The sequence below is a fragment of the Ranitomeya variabilis genome, chromosome 3 (genome assembly GCF_051348905.1).
Source record: "Ranitomeya variabilis isolate aRanVar5 chromosome 3, aRanVar5.hap1, whole genome shotgun sequence".
Classification (NCBI taxonomy): Eukaryota; Metazoa; Chordata; class Amphibia; order Anura; family Dendrobatidae; genus Ranitomeya; species Ranitomeya variabilis.
Window position 1 is genome coordinate 199,605,155 of NC_135234.1, and position 20,718 is coordinate 199,625,872.

The 20,718-nt window shown below is 48.2% G+C and overlaps 1 protein-coding gene across 1 annotated transcript in view; it reads left to right on the plus strand.

The window, feature by feature from the left end:
* LOC143817643 (synaptonemal complex protein 1-like) overlaps positions 1–20,718 on the plus strand; it is a 446,817-nt gene that overhangs the window by 29,844 nt on the left and 396,255 nt on the right. The window contains exon 3 of the mRNA XM_077299136.1: positions 13,959–14,013. Within this exon, the coding sequence (XP_077155251.1) occupies positions 13,959–14,013 (55 nt within the window). The remainder of the gene's footprint in view (positions 1–13,958; positions 14,014–20,718) is intronic.

A 20,718-nucleotide genomic window follows, 5' to 3' on the forward strand; every position in this document is an offset into this window, starting at 1 on the left:
CAGAATTGGCTGGAATTGATATCAGACGCCATGTCGCATTTGGAGAGCCCCTGATGTGCTTAAACAGTCGGAACCCCCCAATTCTAACTCCAACCCTAACCTCAACACACCCCTAATCCCAACCCCAACCATAACCCTAACCACACCCCTAACCCAAAACACCCCCCTAACCCTAATCCCAACCCTAACCCCACCCCTAACTCCAACACAGCCCTATCCCTAATGTTAGGTGTCGAGTTCCCACCGCTGCACAGGGGAATCTCGAACCATGTCCGCTGCAGTCTCCCATTCTCCTCCAGCCGCAGTGGAAATGTCGGTCCCAGCATCTGCTCAAGCTGATACTGTGCGAATGGTTACTGCTGCCTTTCCAGGCTCTGCCTTTGTAGCCAGCACTGATCAGCAGGGAGCAGGCCTTTCTGGGACTAAGTCCTGCTTTTCCCATACTGAGCATGCCCACGGGACGACCTCCCATTTGAGGTCGGGGGTCATATGCTCAGATCCTGTTGTGGTTTCTATTGGACCATCAGGAAGGTCTCGGAGTGCTACTGCTATAAAAGGTTTGCATGGCCTCTCGGCCATACGCTAGTGTAAACTTATTAACTTGTGTGTGCGTGTGGATGAATGCCTGTCGATGGATGAAAGCTCTGAATCATTCCCATCCCTAGTGTTGTTGCCTGCTCGTGAATGGTGGAAGCTACCTAGCGCCAGACAGTGCTACTCTGCACATCCAGCACACAATTCAGCGTCTCTCAGCAGCGACTGCCAGTGTGGCGCCATGCGTCTAGTGCTCTTTCCTGGCCCTGGTTAGGGTGGTTAGTGGCATCCGCCAGAACGGCGTTGTATGCACTCTTGTGCGATAAATTATTAGTTCAGTTCTATCCCTGACACCACAGTAGCGGTGTCGAGTGTAAGAGGTTTAGAGGAACTCTTTCCCCGTGTTTTGGGACAGAGTTCTGTGACTCTTTACTTGCTCTCTCTGTGCGGTATCGCGGCCCTGTGACGCAACAGGGTTCGCTTCCTTCATACCGGGTGAAGCCAACCGTGTGTGTATTCACATTATACCGCCATCTAGTCCGCCATTACCTAGCAGCAGGTGTCCTTTCTGCACTTTGGACCCCAGACTGCGAATGCACCTCATATCCTCTCTAATTATTGTTTGGTGCATTCCGCCAGTCCTAACATTACACTAGCGCCAGGGTCTGGCTAGTAATGGCGGACGAACAACGACTGCAGTGGTACATCCAGCAGCTGGAGGACAGGTTCGCGGCTCTCGAGCGCACAACCTCAGCTGTGGATGTTACCGCAGTAGCTGTTCAAGCTGCTAGCGTGGCTGCAGCCTCTTTGTCCATTACCACCCCTGTTCCGACCTTATCCCGCCTCCCGCTGCCATATAAATTCTCCGGTGATAGCAAGTCTTGTAGGGGATTTGTGAACCAGTGTGCGATTCACCTTGAGCTCCTGGCTGCACTTTTCCCCTCAGAGCAGGCTAAAGTGGGATTCAATATATCTCTCTTGTTGGACAGGGCATTGGAGTGGGCTACGCCGCTGTGGGAGTGCGACGATCATGTGGTGCAAAGTGCTCTGCGGTTTCTGAGCACTCTGAAACAGGCCTTTTCGGGAGTCTCCAAGTCTCCCATGACATGGCGCTCCAACTGCTGGCATTGACACAGGGTTCATCCATGGTCAGTCATTTTTCTGTCCACTTCCAGACTTTAGCATCTGAGCTGGAGTGGCCAGATAAAGCCCTCATCCCTGTATTTTGGAGGGGCTAGCTGACCATGTGAATGATGCCTTGGCCACTAGGGAGATTCCTGCCACACTGGAGGAGCTAATAACTATATCTACCCGCATCGACCTTCATTTTAACGAGCAAAGGTTGGAGCGAGCCCAGTGTAGGCAGAGGTTTCGGCTGGCTCCCACATTCGCCAAACCTCTGGGCTCTCCGGTCCAGGCGTCTGAGCCATATGAGGCCATGGAGGCATCATGAGGGTGGTCTAAGTCCCGGACCGTTCGTGCACTCAAGGTCTGTCCGGTCTGCCAGTAGTCGGGACATTATGGCAGGAAATGTCCCCAGCGGTCGGGAAAACGTCAGCATCTAGTGGTAGGAGGAGGAGGTACAGTAGACACGGTGACGTTTTCCTCCAAATTGTCCTTCAAGGGGACAATTACCATAGGCCCATCCACTCTTACGGTAGAGCTTTGCATGGATTCCGGGGCAGAGGGCAACTTCATGTCTTCTGCTTTCGCCCAACGGCACGCAATACCTCTGGTGATGCTCACCAAACCAGTGACCGTACGAGTGGTGAATGGGTCGACACTGCCCTCACAGATAACACACCAGACCATCCCATTTACTCTTTCTATGTTACCATCCCATCAGGAGATTATCTCTTTACTCGTCATTCCTGAGGGAATTGATGAGGTCTTGTTGATGATACCTTAGCTACGATACCACTCCCCTTATACAGAACGGTCCACAGGCAGAATTTTGGGATGGAGTGAATCTTGTGAGGGTAGATGTCACAGGGAGTGCGTTCAGGTTGCTACTACTGAGGTGCCCGCAGATCTTTCCTCTCTCCCCAAGCACTATTGACCCTATGCGGACGTATTCTCCAAGAGAGCTGTGGAGACCCTTCTGCCTCACCACCCCTATGACTGTCCTATTGACCTCTTGCCTGGTGCTGAGCCTCCCCGGGGTCGAGTCTATTGGTTATCTATTCCGGAGTCGGAGGCAATGTCTCAGTACATCCAGGAGAATCTGGCAAGAGGATTCATTAGGAAGTCAGTGTCATCCGCAGGGGCTGGGTTCTTCTTTATGCAGAAGAAGAACCGAGAACTACGTCCATGCATAGACTACAGGGGTCTTAACGCCATCACCGTTAAGAATAAGTAATCACTGCCACTGATATCTGATAGTATTTACTAAACTAGGCCTGCAGGGTGTTTACAACCTGATTCGCATCCGTGAGAGGGACGAATGGAAGACGGCTTTTAACACCAGGGATGGGCACTATGAATACCTGGTGATGCCCGTCGGGCTCTGTAGTGCCCCAGCCGTTTTCCAAGACTTTTTGAACAATATCTTCCGGGATATGCTCTCCACCTCGGTTGTAGTCTATCTGGATGATAATCTCATCTATTCTCCAGATATAGACTCTGTAAGAATCATGTCGGTCTGGTAGTCGGGGGCAGGTATATCTCGCCCAGGTATTTGTCCTATGTGAATTAGGCCGCTCAGTATCTTCAGGATACCGAGGGGTTAATAAGTGCAGGAATAAAGGCTGACCAGCTGGAGGTTTCAGGTGTCAGCCTGGGGCACACAGATTGCCTGTCTGTGTGAGACAAACGTGAGTGAGAGCGGTGCTCAAGGACTGTGTGTTGTTAGCTGGGTGGGAGAAGCCCCCCCAGTTGTTAGATAGCAGCTTATTTGTTTAGTTAGTGCCGGACAGGCTAGGATTTATTTTTATGTTTTGTTTTTTCCTATGTTGCTTTCACGTTAATAAATCTGACCTGAGGTCAGTCATCTTGGAAACCTGCTGTCGCCCCAGAGTTCAATGCACAAACCACGTGACCTTTGACCCCAGCAAAGGCGATCCCGGAGTGTTTTGTTACATTGTGGTGGAGAACGCGGGCATCACGTGGCACAGGCGACAGTATGGAAGACGTGGTGAAAGCCCTAGTACAGTCCACTGCCGTACAGCAGCAGGCCACTGCCGCACAGCATGAAGCTAATCGCTTGATGGCCGCACAGCTGAAGGAGTTATTGGACATGACGGTTGCAGACCGCTAGCTTCTCCAACAAGTGGCGCAGCGCCTGGTGAGCATGCCTGAGGTAGACCCGGAAGCAGAGTCCAGAAGGATCCATGTGAGTCGGTACTGGCAAAAGTTGACTGCAGAAGATGATGTCGAAGCATACCTGACAACATTCGAGCGGACGGCGTTGAGGGAGAAGTGGCCGAAGGCACGATGGGCCGATTTGATTGCTCCGTTTCTCTCCGGCGAGGCCCAAAAAGCTTACCATGACTTAGACCCGGAAGTCGCTCAGGACTTTGAGAAGCTGAAAGTTGAGATCCTGGCCCGGCTAGGTGTGACGACGGCTGTCCGTGCGCAGAGGGTACACCAGTGGACCTACCAGCCAGATAAACCGCCGCGGTCTCAGATGTTCGACCTTATCTACTTGACAAAGAAATGGCTGCAACCCGAGGTACTGACAACCCCAGAAATAATTCAGCGGGTTGTCCTGGACAAGTATCTGAGAGTGCTACCTCCAGCACTGAAAAGGTGGGTAAGCCACGGAAATGCCACGACAGCGGATCAACTTGTGGAGTTGGTCGAGCGTTATTCCATGGCAGAAGGACTTCCCGACGAAACCACTGGCACCCGGTCTGTGCCTTCTCCTCGTGGAACCGGTAAGACTGTTCCAGCGACTACGGGTGAAGGAAAATCGCCAAAAACTATGGGGGAGGAACACGGGGCTGCTCGCACTCCGAGTCCGAGAGTGATGGACGGTGGGCTCAATAGGGGGCCTGTTAGGTGTTTCCGCTGCCATGAGAAGGGCCATATTTCTGCGAACTGTCCTGTTACCACTGAACCCATGCAGTGCGATGTTACAGACTCTAAGAAACGCATGTGTTTGGTTACACGGCTAGTGAATGTGAATGCGGGTCAAAATGATATAGCGAAACACCTGTGTGAATTATCTGTTGATGGGAAAAGTGTTGTGACGTTACTAGACTCTGGAAGTGTGGTGACTCTGGTGAAAGCTAGTCTGGTGGAACTTCCATCGGGTTCGTCTGACAAATTTTCTGTAACGTGTGTGCATGGTGACACCTGTTCGTACCTGACGGCGGTCATATCGATTTCCACTCCCTATGGGTCTGTGCAACACAAAGTGGGACTCGTTCCCGCATTGTTACAGGATGTAATCCTGGGCAGGGATTTTCCCCATTTCTGGCAGTTGCTCCTTCACCGTAGCTGTGAATCTTTTCCCATGCCATCTGGAGGTCCCGAACTCCTAGAGGAGGTCCCACAGGCAGACGTTGCTGGGGAGGTTATTGAATCTAACCTTCAGTTCCCCTTCTCAGTTATGGCGGGGGAAACTGAGGAAACTGAGGAAACTCAGCGAGAGGCGGAGGCAGGCAGCCATCCAGCACCCTGCCTACCAGATTTGGGAGTCCAGTTGGATGACTTCCACAGCGAGCAAATGAGAGATCCTACCCTGACTCCGGCTAGGAAAAATGTAAAAATGATAGATGGGGTACCCGTAGAACCTGACACTAGGCTAGCGTACCCGTACATGGTTCTTGAAAATGATTTGCTCTACCAGGTAGAGAAAAAAGGGGAAGATAGTGTGCAACAGTTAGTGGTACCCAAACCTTATCGGCGGAAGGTACTGGACCTGGCCCACGGACATATAATGGGGGGACACCTGGGGGTACAGAAAACCACAGAAAGGGTATCGCATTGTTTTGTGTGGCCCGGAATACATAATGATGTGCGTAACTATTGTGAGTCCTGTCCAGAGTGCCAAATCTCTGCGCCTAAAACTCGGTTCTGTAGCCCTTTGGTACCCCTCCCTATCATTGGGGTCCCTTTTGAGAGAATTGGGATGGATCTGGTTGGGCCCCTTCCCCGGTCCGCACGTGGGCATCAACATATCCTCGTCATCATGGACTATGCCACTTGTTACCCAGAAGCCATCCCTTTGCGTAACACTGCTACCAAAACGATCGCCAAAGAGTTGGTACAAGTGTTTAGTCGGGTGAGAATTCCAAAACAGATACTCACCGACCAGGGGACTCCCTTTATGTCAAGGGTGATGAAGGAGCTCTGCAGGCTCTTACAAATAGACCAGTTGCGTACGTCTGTCTATCACCCTCAAACAGATGGCCTGGTTGAGCGGTTCAACAAAACCTTAAAACAGATGCTCCGGAAGGCGATAGACAAAGATGGGAAGAACTGGGATTACTTGCTACCCTATTTACTGTTTGCCATTAGGGAGGTTCCCCAGTCTTCCACGGGGTTTTCGCCTTTCGAACTGTTATACGCCCGACGTCCCCGGGGACTGTTGGACGTCGCAAAAGAAACCTGGGAAGGTCAAGTCACTCCCTTTAAAACGGTGATCGACCATGTAACACAAATGCAGGACCGTATTGCCGCTGTCATGCCCATGGTTAGGGACCATATGTTACCGGCCCAGGGAGCCCAGAGGCAAAGTTATGATAGAGGCGCTAAGGTCCGTACATTTGCATCCGGGGATAAGGTGTTGGTCCTAATCCCTACAGTGGATAGTAAATTTCTGGCGAAATGGCAGGGCCCCTTTGAGGTCATGGAAAGAGTTGGTGAAGTGAACTATAAAGTGTACCAGCCTGGTAAGAGAAAACCAGAACAGATTTATCATGTGAATCTGATAAAACCCTGGAAAGACCGCTCTGCCCTAACGGCGGATCTGCCCCGTCCGGTTTGCGCACCTACCGTACCGGAGGTACAGATTGCCGAGACTCTCTCGGAACAACAAAAATCTGAGGTTAAGCAGTTTTTGTTACAGAACCGACAGTTTTTTTCGGAAAAACCTGGCCGGACTAAGCTGGTCAAACATGAGATTGTTACAGAGCCTGGTGTCACAGTTCATGTAAAGCCATACCGGATTCCGGAAGCACGCCGTGAAGCCGTCTCCCGGGAGGTGGTGGCAATGTTGGACTTAGGAGTCATTGAGGAGTCACACAGCGCCTGGTCCAGTCCAATCGTATTGATACCTAAGCCGGATGGCTCCATATGGTTCTGTAATGACTTTAGGAAACTGAATGCGGTTTCTAAATTTGATGCGTACCCTATGCCTCGGGTCGATGAGTTAATCGACCGACTTGGCAAAGCCTGATATATTACGACCCTGGATCTAACAAAGGGGTACTGGCAGATCCCTCTGGCCGAGGCGGCCAGAGAGAAGACGGCATTTGCTACCCCGGAAGGGCTGTTTCAGTATGTCTACATGCCGTTTGGACTTCATGGAGCTCCAGCAACGTTCCAGAGATTGATGGATCGAGTCTTGAGGCCCCACAGACAGTACGCTTCGGCCTACCTGGATGACATCGTAATCTACAGCATGGACTGGGAAACTCACCTCCGGAAGGTACAGGTGGTGATTGACGACCTGCGAGACGCAGGCTTAACGGCGAACCCCAAGAAATGTCACATCGGGCTTGAAGAAGCCCGATACTTGGGCTACGTGATTGGCAGAGGGTGGTTAAACCACAGATCGACAAAATACAGGCAATTCAGGGCTGGCCGCAACCAGTGAACAAGAAACAAGTACAAGCTTTCCTGGGGATCGCCGGCTATTATCGCCGGTTCATACCCAATTTTGCAGCCATGGCCACCCCCTTGACGGATCTTACCAAAGGGAAGGATTCCGTCATGGTAAAATGGTCCTCAGGGGCTGAAGAGGCCTTCCACAGCCTGAAACGAGCTTTGTGCTCTCAGCCCGTACTAATGACTCCTGATTTCAGCCGCGAGTTTGTGGTCCAAACTGATGCTTCTGATACTGGGGTCGGAGCTGTACTTTCCCAGGTGAGGGACAGAGTCGAACACCCGGTCCTCTACCTCAGCCGGAAACTGAATGTACATGAGCAGGGGTATGCCGTGGTTGAAAAAGAGTGCCTAGCCATTAAATGGGCTCTCGATTCCCTCAAGTATTACCTGGCAGGTAGGAAGTTTAGGCTGGTCACGGACCACGCCCCTCTCAAGTGGATGCACCTCCGCAAAGACCATAATAGTCGGGTAACCCGGTGGTTCCTTGCCCTGCAGGCTTACTCTTTCACGGTGGAGCACCGCCCCGGGGTGCAAATGGGGAACGCTGATGCTCTGTCCCGGGTACACTGTTTCGAGTGTGTTCTTGCTCGACCTGAGTGGTCTGAGCAGGGGGGGAGGATATGTAAGAATCATGTCGGTCTGGTAGTCGGGGGCAGGTATATCTCGCCCAGGTATTTGTCCTATGTGAATTAGGCCGCTTAGTATCTTCAGGATACCGAGGGGTTAATAAGTGCAGGAATAAAGGCTGACCAGCTGGAGGTTTCAGGTGTCAGCCTGGGGCACACAGATTGCCTGTCTGTGTGAGACAAACGTGAGTGAGAGCGGTGCTCAAGGACTGTGTGTTGTTAGCTGGGTGGGAGAAGCCCCCCAGTTGTTAGATAGCAGCTTATTTGTTTAGTTAGTGCCTGACAGGCTAGGATTTATTTTTATGTTTTGTTTTTTCCTATGTTGCTTTCACGTTAATAAATCTGACCTGAGGTCAGTCATCTTGGAAACCTGCTGTCGCCTCAGAGTTCAATGCACAAACCACGTGACCTTTGACCCCAGCAAAGGCGATCCCGGAGTGTTTTGTTACAACTCCCACCGGAGAGATTTTGGTAAAGTCTTCGACTTCCTACGGGCAAACTCCCTCTATGCCAAGTTGGAGAAGTGTGTGTTTGAGCAGGAGTCCTTGCCTTTCCTGGGCTATATCATCTCGGCCCAAGGATTGGCTATGGATCCCACCAAGCTACAGGCTGTGATGAACTGGCAGGAACCCCATTCTTTCAAAGCGGTGCAGCGCTTTATGGGGTTCATCAACTATTATCGCCAGTTCATTCCCCACTTCTCAACTTTGGTAGCTCCCCTGGTTGCCCTCACCAAGAAGGGAGCTGATCCCAAATTGTGGTCAGAGGAAGTCTCCAAGGTCTTCCTCTCTATCAAGTCACACTTCACTGGCGTTCCCATTTTACATTGCCCTGATGTTGATAAACCATTTATCATGGAGGTGGATGCCTCTTCTGTTGGTGCTGGAGCAGTCCTCTTCCAGAAGGATGCTGAAGGTCGGAAGCATCCTTGCTTCTTCTTCTCCAAGACCTTCACACCGGCGGACAGGAATTATTCTATCGGGGATAGGGAGTTGCTAGCCATGAAGTTTGCCTTTTCGGAGTGGAGACTCCCTTCCAAGTTTTCACCGACCACAAAAATTTGGTGTATTTGCAAACCGCCCAGCGGTTTTGATGTCTTCAGTGTGAATGTACAATTTTCATGGTCATGAAAATACAGAAAAATATTTAAATGAGAAGGTGTGTCCAAACTTTTGGTCTGTACTAATTTATATATATGTGTGTGTGTGTGTGTGTGTGTGTGTGTGTGTGTGTGTGTGTGTGTGTGTGTGTGTGAGTGTGTGTGTGTGTGTGTGTGTGTGTGTGTGTGTGTGTCCCACTGACATATATGCAGCTCTGGCAAAAATTCAGAGACCACTGCAAAATTTTCAGTTTGTTATATAGGTATATTTTTGAGTAAAATGTAAATTGCTCTTTTATTCTATAAACTTCTGACAACATGTCTCCGAAGTTTCAAGCAATAAATGTATTTATTTTCTGAAAATGAGAAATAGACCAAAATAACAAAAAAATGCATTGCATGCAGACCTCAAATAATGCAAAAAAAAACCAAACCAATTCATAATCATTTAGAAACAACAATACTAATGATTTAACTCGGGAAGAGTTCAGAAATTAATATTTTAAGGAACAACCATGATTTTTAATCACAGCTTTCATGCGTCTTGGCATTCTTTCCACCAGTCTTTCGCACTGCTTTTGGGTGACCTTATGCCACTTCTGGTACAAAAATTTAATCATGATTAAGGGAGCTTAGTCTCCAGAAACGCGTTGAGATTCTTACCCATATGGTTCGTGATGAAGTCTGTATCCTCTATGTTTAAAGTTTGTGAATAAAGAAAACTCTTTTTTACGGATTTCTTTGAAGGTGGACATTCTCTTCTTTTTTGGACTTTATACGCCTGGACACAGGGGGTCCGTGCTCCAGAGGTTTGGTTTATGCATCACGGGTGAGCTGGCTTATATTTCTTCTTACAAAAATTTAAGCAGTTCTTCTTTGTTTGATGGCTTATGACTATCCATCTTTTTTTGATTACATTCCAGAGGTTTTCAATGGGATTCAGGTCTGGAGATTGGGCTGGCCATGACCGGGATTTGATGTGGTGGTCCTACATCCACACCTTGATTGACCTAGCTGTGTGGCATGGCGCATTGTCCTGCTGGAAAAACCAATCCTCAGAGTTGGGAAACATTGCCTGAGCAGAAAGAATCAACTGTTTTTCCAAGATAACCTTGTATTCGGCTTGATTTATACGTCCTTCGCTAAGAACAACTTGCCCAATTCCAGCCTTGCTGAAGCATCCCCAGATCATTACTAATCCTCCACCAAATTTCACAGTGGGTGCAAGGCACTGTGGCTTGTATGCCTCTCCAGGTCTCCGTCTAACTATTAGACGACCAGGTGTTGATCTCCGCCAGAGAGGGAAAGGTGCAATTTTCTCCGCCAGAAAGGGAAAGCCAGTGAGTGAGGGCAGATATTAATAGCCTAGAGCCCCGGGCTAAAAACATCTGCCCCCAGCCACCCCAGAAAAGCCAATTCCGGCACTTATCCTCTCTCTTCCCATTGCCCTGTATTGGTGGCATATGGGGTAATAAGGGTTTAATGTCACCTTGCTATTGTAAGGTGACATTAAGCCTGGATAATAATGGGTGGTGTCAATAAGACACCTATCCATTAGTAAGCCACTGGTCTGAAAGGGATAAAAAACCACACACATTAAGAATAAAGTTTTTTAATGAAATAATTAAACGCACAGGATTTCCATCTTTATTGCACTCTCAATCCAAGCAAAGCCCTCGTTCTTCTGTAAAAAAAACCAAAAAAAAAAACAATATCCCATACCTGTCCACCATACAGTCAAGTCCCATGCTGCAATCCATCTCAAGGGGGTAAATAGTTTACAATAGGGAGCGGTGCTAATGCTACCGTCTCGACTAAACCACTGCAGAATGAACAAAAAGCTGCCTGCGCAGCCTCCCTGCCTGACCGGACATGAACTCATTAGCGTGGGAAAGTTTCTGAACATTTTCCCACACTGTCAGTTCACCGTGGGTCAGGCGGGGAGTCAGCGCAGCCTCAGTGACTACCGCTGACGTCACTTAGGCTGCGCTGACTCCCCGCCTGACCCACGGTGAACTTGACAGCGTGGGAAAATGATTAGAAACTTTCCCACACTACAGAGTTCATGTCCGGTCAAGCGGGGAGGCTGCGCAGGCAGCTTTTCCTTCATTCCTTTGTGGATTACAGCCCGTACGGTAGCATTAGCATTGCACCCGGTTGTAAAATATTTAACCTATTGACATGGTTTGCAGCCTGGGACTTGACTGTACAGTGTACAGGTATGGGATAGTGTTGTGTTTTTTTTTTCGTTTTTTTTTAAAGAAGAATGAGGGCTTTGCCTGGATTGAGAGTGCAATAAAGATGGAAAACCTGTGTGTTTATTTCATTAAAAGACTTTATTCTTAATGTGTGTTTTTTTTAAACCTTTGAGACTAGTGGCTTAATAATGGAGAGGTTTCTTATCGACTTTTTAACCAGGCTTAATGTCACCTTACAGTAGCAAGGTGACATTAAACCCTTATTACCCTATATGCCACTGCTACAGGGCAATGGGAAGAGAAAGGCTAAGTGCCGGAATAGGCGCATCTTACAGATGCGCCTTTTCTGGGGGGGCTGGGAGCAGATGTTTTTAGCCGGGGGAGGGGCCAAAGCCATGGTCCCTCTATAGACTATTAATATCTGCCCTCAGTCACTGGCTTTCTCTCTCTGGCGGAGAAAATTGCACGGGAGCCCACGCCAGTTTTTTCCGTGAATTAATCCTTTATTAACACCTACAGCTCCAAAATTTTACACACATACTACTAACATTATTAGTGAGGAACATATAAAAATCTAACGGATATGCAATAGTTTACTGTTTGTAAACCATGTCTCATATCCTGTCCGGTTCTGTAATGATTTTACAGAACCCGACAATGGAATCATCGGCTGTTCTGCTATCTAGCACTGTATGACATGTAAAGATATATATATATATATATACACTGTATATGTGTGTGTGTGTGTCACTGACATACATATATATACCTATACTATGTGTAGACATTTATTTTATGTATTCTATTTTAACCTGCCAATGTGATTTTACATTACACCGCACTGAATTCCCGGCTTTTCTAAAGGACCCCAGTGCGTATTTCTCTCAAGTCACACTGATGGTCCGTGTGGTGTGCGAGTTTTTCTCGCACCCATAGACTTCCATTGGCGAGTCCCGGTCGATATACGGTGAAAATCGCAGCATGGTGTGATTTCACTCTCACGTATAATATGGCGGAGAAAAAAAACGATGGGAACTGCCCCATAGATTAACATTGGTCCCAGTGCTATGCGATTTTTTTCTCACACAGCACTCGTCCATATTCCTCTCTAGTGTGACTCCGGCCTTTTATAAAAGTCCGAACGACAGCAGGAGGGAGCTTTTGGGACTGTTACACCCAACATCCCACACCTGCTGTCCCTAATAACAGTGACAGTAGGTGCAGATGATCGGAGTAATCTACAGCCGCCGGCTGCGATCGTTCGGAAATAAATGAATCAAAAACCCGACTTGGGTACCCCCTATTTTATTAACCAACCAGACAAAACTCACAGCTGGGGGCTGCAACCCCCAGCTGTCAGCTTCCGCAAGGTTGGTTATCTAGAAGGGTCCCCACACTGGTTTTTTAATTATTTAAATAAATAATTTAAATAAAAAACGGATTGACAACCAGCCTTGCTAAAGCTCACAGCTGGGGGCTGCTATTCTCAGACTGGTAATGGGCCATTGATATAGGCCCCCCAGCCTAAAAACAGCAGAGAGTGCAGCATCATTCACCAGCGGTGACATCATCACTGGCTTTTTCCCACGGTCCAGAGGTCACCTCAGTTCAGGCCGGCCGTGATAGTGTCACCGCTGGTGAATGATGCTGCGCTCTCTGCAGCTCATTCACCAGATGATAATAGATGCGCCTTTTCTCGGCAGCTGCAGGCTGCTGTTTTTAGGCTGAGGGGGCCTATATCAATGGCCCCTTACCTGTCTGAGAATAGCAGCCCCCAGCTGTGAGCTTTAGCAAGGCTGATTGTCAAAAATGGGGGGGGGGACCCCCATGCCGTTTTTTAAAATATTTATTTAAATCATTAAAAAAACAGCATGGGGACCCCTCTATTCTTGATAACCAGCCTTCCTAAAGCTCACAGCTGGGGTCTGCTATTCTCAGACTGGTAAGGGGCCATTGATATAGCCCCCCCCCAGCCTAAAAAGAGCAACCAACCTTGCAGAAGCTGACAGCTGGGGGTTGCAGCCCCCAGCTGTGAGTTTTGTCTGGTTGGTTAATAAAATAGGGGGGAACCAACGTCGGGTTTTTCATTCATTTTTTTCCAAACGATAGCAGCCGGCAGCTGTGGAGTACCCCGATTATCTGCACCTACTGTCACTGTAATTAGCGACAGCAGGTGTGGGATGATGGGGGTAACAGTCCCAAAAGCCCGACCTGCTGTCGTTCGGACTCAAATATAACGCTCATCATTCTCCTCTGCTCGCTGGCATAGCAGGGGAGAATGATGAAAGCCTGCTTCAGCACCAGCCGCCGGGGAACAGCGATTAGTGTAGCGCTTCCTCCTCGGTGGCCGTCTGTGTGATACTGATGCATCACACGGACGGCATCCGTGTGATGTACATGTTTACATGGACCCATTGACTTGAATGGGTTCGTGCGATCCATGCAGCTGCACAAAAACGGACGTGTGGTCCGTGAAAAAACACAGATATGTGCATTTGAATGGGTCTTCATTTGAATGGGTCTACGTGTGTCAGTGTCTCTGGTACGTGTGAAAACTGTCACCACACGTACTGGACACACTGATGTGTGAAACCGGCCTAAGGGAAAAATAGTTCATGGAAGGGCTTCTTTAAACCTTTTCTTGGTAAGAAAAGTTTGGCAATACAAAACGGTATTATTAGGATGAAAATGTTTTAAATTAATTTTTACCTGTTTTGGTTTGTTTAGAACCTAAAATCTTCTCGTGGATCTGAAAACAAAAGCTACATATCCAGCATTTCAGGTATATAATTCTTTTATTATGGGTTTGGCCACCTTATTTTAATATACCATAAGTGCGTGAGAGCCCCACTAGTGACCCATCGTTTCTCTAAGAACTTGTGCAGAAAACTGTAAAAATTGGATGAGTACTATCCTTCAGGTGTGGTCCGATTTTCACAGACTGACAGAATGGAGAATTTGGAGATTTTTTTTTCTTTGTTCTCCACATCTGAGAAAATCGCTTCACACTCTGATCAAACTCTGATCACAGTTTGACCAGAGTGTGATTATCATAATCGGATCGATTTTCTCGGATGACAGAAAAACGGTTATGAGACCCTATCGTAATGGGTATTTAACACCTTTAAAGACTAGTCAATTTTTATGTTTTTGCACTTTTGTTTTTACATAAATGTATAAGTGCTTGTTTTTTGTGGGACAAAATGTTGGTTTGAATGATTCTTTAGTTAACTGGAAAATGGGCAAAAAATTTCACGTGGGAATAAATGGTGAAAAAATTGCAATTCTGACTTTTTTTTTATTTTTTTATCGGAGGTAATCCTGTGGTTCAAATGACCCTGAAATATGATTCTTCAGTTCAGTACAATTAATGTGATACCAAACTTGCTTAGATTTTTAAATGGAAAAAAAAAAATCAAGTTTGGAAAAAAAGTGTTGGTGTTTCTCTTTGCCTTTTTTGAGACTTGAAATGTTTTTATTTTTCCGTTACTGAAGCTGTGTGAGGGCTAGTTTTTCACGTTGCAAGTTGATGGCTTTATTGATACCAATTCGATGAATATGAGTCATTTTTTTCACTTTATATTGCATTTTTTTCAAAACTAATATAAGCAATATAAGACATACGGTAATAGAGACTCAGAACAGCAATATAAATTAATTTACCAGGAGACAGGGGTGTAGCAATAGCAATCGCAGAGGTGTCAACTGCAACTGGGCCCATGTGGGTGGGGCGCCCACAAACGCCAGTGCAAACTTTAACTGGATATGCGTCCTTGGACACACATTCAGCGGAATGTATTGCGGTACAGAGACTCACCGGGTCTGTCCACTCCAATACATGTTGCCGGACAATCAGAGACCAGCAGCTGACGTCAGAGTGCACATGATTGAGGGTGCATGGCAGTGAAGTCAGCTGCTGGCTTCAGAAAACGATGCTACGCGGGAGAGGAATGTGAGTATAATCATTTAATTTTTCTCTATGCATGTAACAACACAATAGGGTACAGATATCAGAATGGGGGATATATATGCCAGGATAAGTGACATATATACTAGGGTGAGCAGAGACGTATTTGACACTAGGCACGTGAGGGCACGTGCCTAAGGCGCCAGGATGCGGGGGGCGGCACCTGAGCAAGTTTTTTTTTTTTAAGGCTAGGGTCAAAATCCCACCTACCCCCCTCCACCCTGCCCACTCACCACCTCCCCACCTCCTTGAAAAGGACATACTCGCCCTCCTCCAGTGGTGCCTGGTCTCAGCACCGGCAGCAAGTCCTGTGCTCACAGCGGTCATGTGGTACCGCTCATTAAGGTGATGAATATGGACGCATATTCATGACCTTAGTAAGCGGTACCATGTGACCGCTCACACAGGAAGCAGCTTCGGCACCGTGAGCCAGGACAGATGTGCAGGGCAGGGAGTTCGTTCTGTGCACTGTGAGGAGGGTGAGTATGACGGCTGGGGGAGGATGAAGGAGGACGGCGGGGGAGGAGAAGGAGGACGGGGAGGATGAAGGAGAACGAGGGAGGACAAAGGAGGACGGGAAAGCCACGCATACAAGATGGGAGGGGGGAAGCGGAGCCATGCATACAAAGATGGGAGGAGGGGGAGCAGAGCCATGCATACAAGGATGGGAGGAGGAGGGAGCAGAGCCACGCATACAAGGATGGGAGGAGGAGGGAGCAGAGCCACGCATACAAAGATGGGGGGAGCAGAGCCACGCATACAAGGATGGAAGGATGGGGAGCAGAGCCACGCATACAAAGATGGGAGGAGGGGGGAGCAGAGCGACGCATACAAGGATGGGAGGAAGGGGAGCAGAGCCACATATACAAGGATGGGAGGAGGGGGAGCAGAGCCATGCATACAAGGAAAGGAGGAGGGGGGAGCAGAGCCACGCATACAAGGATGGGAGGAGAGGGGAGCAGAGCCATGCATACAAAGATGGGAGGAGGGAGGAGCAGAGCCATGCATACAAAGATGGGAGGAGGGGGGAGCAGAGCCATGCATACAAGGATGGGAGGAGGGGGAGCCATGTATACAAGGATGGGAGGAGGGGGAGCAGAGCCATGCATACAAGGCTGGGAGTAGGGGGAGCCATGCATACAAGGATGGGAGGAGGGGGAGCAGAGCCATGCATACGGGGATGGGAGGAGGGAGAGCAGAGCCATGCATACGAGGATAGGAGAAGGGGGAGCAGAGCCATGCATACGAGGATGGGAGGAGGGGGAGCAGAGCCATGCATACGAAGATGGGAGGAGGGGGAGCAGAGCCATGCATACGAGGATGGGAGGAGGGGGAGCAGAGCCATGCATACGAGGATGGGAGAAGGGGGAGCAGAGCCATGCAAACAGGAGGGGGGGAGCCATGCATACAAGATGAGACAGGGGAGCCATGCATACAAAAGGGGAGCCACACAGAGTAGGACGGGGGGAACCACACATACCGGGATAGGAATGAGGGGATAATACATACCCGGCTTTTACTCGAGTCAATAAGCTTACCCAGTTTCCGTGGCAAAATTAGGTGCCTCGGCTTATACTTGGGTCGGCTTATACTCGAGTATATATGGTATGTAATATATACACATGCATGTGTGTGGCTGTGTGTATATATATATATATATCTATCTATATATATAATTGTCTAAGGGTTTTTCCGTCTGTCTGTCTGTCTGTCTGTCTGTCTGTCTGTCTGTCTGTCTTTCTGTCTGTCTTTCTGTCTGTCTGTCTGTCTGTCTGTCTGTCTGTCCTGGAAATCACTCCATATAAGGTATGGTCTACAAACAGGATACCTTATATGGAGTGGTCGGCGGTTTGTAGACCATACCTTATATGGAGTGGTCGGCGGTTTGTAGACCATACCTTATATGGAGTGGTCGGCGGTTTGTAGACCATACCTTATATGGAGTGGTTGGCGGTTTGTAGACCATACCTTATATGGAGTGGTCGACGGTTTGTCGGGCGGCCTCGACCAATCAGAGATGGGCACAGCATGGCGACGATGATGTCATAATGGTTGCCATGGCGACGATGATGTCATAAAGGTTGCCTCGACCAATCAGCGACGGGCACAGTCTGCCGCGAATCACATACTACGGGGACATGCATATTCTAGAATACCCGATGCATTAGAATCGGGCCACAGTCTAGTATATATATAATTGTCTAAGGGTTTTTCCGTCTGTCTGTCTGTCTGTCTGTCCTGGAAATCCCGCGTCTCTGATTGGTCGAGGCCGCCAGGGATCGACCAATCAGCGACGGACACAGCATGGCGATGATGATGTCATAAAGGTTGCCTCGACCAATCAGCGACGGGCACAGTCTGCCGCGAATTCGCCTCGACCAATCAGCGACGGGCACAGTATCGATGTAGATGTCATAATGGTTGCCATGGCGACGATGATATCATAAAGGTTGCCTCGACCAATCAGCGACGGGCACAATCTGCCGCGAATTCTGGAATCATCATTGTCCATATACTACGGGGACATGCATATTCTAGAATACCCGATGCGTTCGAATCGGGCCACAGTCTAGTATATATATATATATATATATATATATATATATATATACACATACACACAATATATATATATATATATATATATATATATATATATATATATATATGTAGCTGTTGCCATAAAAGGAGGGGGCCCAGGCACAGTTCTTGCACAGGGGCCCCAAGCTGTCAGTGTCCGCCCCTGCTCAGGGATCAATTGTACTCGCATCTTACAGAAGTGAGTACAATTGAGGCTCTGACTGCCGGTCAGAGCAACGTGAGCAGCGTAATCAGATCATGTGATCATGCTGCTGACGTCGTTCACTCACGCTGCAGAGGTGAACACTGGTGGTAAGTGCTCCAGTGGAGCAGAAGACACTGAAGATTAAGTGCACGGGGGGGATTTATTATGGGTGGAGAATTTGAGTGGGGATGGGGGTTTTTAATGTCGGGGGCGAGATGTGGAGTGGAGATGGGGTTATTTATTGTGTGTGGGGATATTTGTAGTGGGGATGGGGGGATTTAATGTGTGTGAGGAGATTTGAGGACACAAAATGAAGAGCAAAGGTGGAGATGGGGAAACAGTACAGGGGAATGGGGACATGTATGAGGAAACAGTACTGGGGGAATGGGGGCATGTATGCGGAAATAGTACTGGGGAATGAGGGGCATGTATGAAGAAAACAGTATGGGGGATGGGTGCAGACAGTGTGGGGAGCTACGTGGGAATGTATGTGGACACAGTATGAGTAGCAATGTGAAAAATGTATGTGTACAGAGTACGGTGAGTGAGGGTGATAGGATGTGTACAGTCACTGTATGGGGAGTCAGGTGAGCAGGCAGTATAGAAAGTGAGGGGGTAAATATATGAGGAGACAGTATGGTGAACAGGGGGGATGTGAGAGGAAACAGTATGAGGAGGGAGGGGAATAGTGTGAGGAGACAGTATGGGGGGGACAAAAGTGAGTGGGGACAGAATAGAATAGTGAGGGGCATTTTTTATTCAGGAGCATTATAATGACACTTGTATCTTTAAGGGCATCATGTGGAGATTTTCTGCAAAAGAGTGGAGAAGATGGAAGTCTGCAGAGACAGCTGTGGATGAGAAAACTCATCATGGGGTCTGGACAAGATGAAGAAAAGAAGGAGATTGGCTCCAGAGATGACGTCATCTATCAAGTACCTGGATGTAAATGTTATTTGTGATATTGACTAATTCTCATGTTTTTATTTATGTTTGGAGCATTAAAGGGGATGTCCAGGTTTGTAACGAGTCTACAGTCATGTGAGTCATTCTATGTGATTGCAGACTTCTGAGTTCTCACAGTGCGTTCTGCACGCTGTCAGGATTCTCTTATGCTGGCGATTTACATACATGTAGTCACGTGCTGACTAGCAATGTATGTCCTCACTCAATGAAAATGAACTGAGCGAGGCCGGGCACGTCTAGTCGGTATGTGGTCAGAAGTATACAAATCGCATGCTTGTGCTGACATGACTGTCCACCGGCAAGGGAGAATCCTAAAAGTGTGCAGTGCATTAGTTGTGAGAATTCAGAAGCCTGCGATGTCAGGATTCAGCTCAGCTCTGTAGGTTCCAGTAGTCGTCACTTGGACACTTCACTCATATGTGATTTTCATACTTATGGTCCTGTGACAACGAGCTTCTCTTCCTGCTTCTCTCAGTTTTTCAATGAACATTGAGAGCATTAGGGAGAGCAGCTCGTGGGTACAAGACTAATTGTGAAAATCGCATTTGTCCTTGGCAGAAGGAGGGGGGGGGGATGTAGGCCAAAATGATTTCTTGCCCTGGGTGCCAGAAAACCTAGATACACCTCTGCAGGTATGCTACTGCGAGCTGTGATTACCGGGTCCAGTGGAGGGATGTCTGTGCACAGTGCAGCACAGACAGTGAGGCAGGGACTGAGGGTGTGCACAGAGAGGATGGAGACCCGGAGACTGCCCGTCCCAGTCTACGCCATAGCTTGGAGCCCTCATTATCATAGGAATATGTCAGTTAATAAATTGTTTTTCTAAAGCTTTATAGTGTAGTTTTAGGTCAGAGGGATGGTTAGGGATGAGCTAGCAAGGTGCAGGGACAGGTAGTGATGGCTACTTGCGGACATGTGCAGCACTTGCGGTTTTGCACTTGCGGTGAGACAAAAAAACACTGCTAGCAGCGTTTTTTTCCATTGCTGTAAGTACCACATTTGCCGGATCGCTGCAAAACCACAAGTGCCGCACATGTCCGCAAGTCCCATAGGGAATGAATGAGGCCCGAACGCAGTGTTGCCGTAAGTGATCCGTTACGCGGCAGATGCGGGAAAACTTGCTGGATCTACTGCAAAAGGCGACTTTCACATCAGCGATTTATGGCATAGTCACTACCGATAGTGTCATACTCACCAATGGGGGAGGCAGCACTAAAAGTGCCTAGGGCAGCAGAAACTCTAAATACGGCCCTGAGGGTGAGGGATATATATATGGCTGTACCCAGGATGGGGAACACATACCCAGATGGGGATTATATATACCAGGTTGGGGCCCAAAATAAGGGACATATATACTAGGATGAGGGATATATATAACAGGATGGAGCCCAAGATAAGGGATATATACCAGGATGGGGGATATATACCAGGGTGGGTATCATAAAACAGGATCAGTAACATACTGTATATACGAGAATGGGGAAGATATATAACAGGGTAGGGGGCATATATACCAGGAAAGAGCCCAAGATGGGGGACATTACTACATAATGAGAGAGGGGGTGCATCTTGTATGTCCTTATTAGATTTAGAACACTACAAGGGCCCATACATTTGACCAACATAAGGGGCCTCCATGTCCAGATTTTGCATCTGGTCCATCAGACTCTAGTTATTCCACTGCCAGAAGAACAATTTACATTGTGAGTAAATATCAGCATTTTACAAATTGTGATGCCTAAAATAGATGGTGGCAATCAATGAACTCA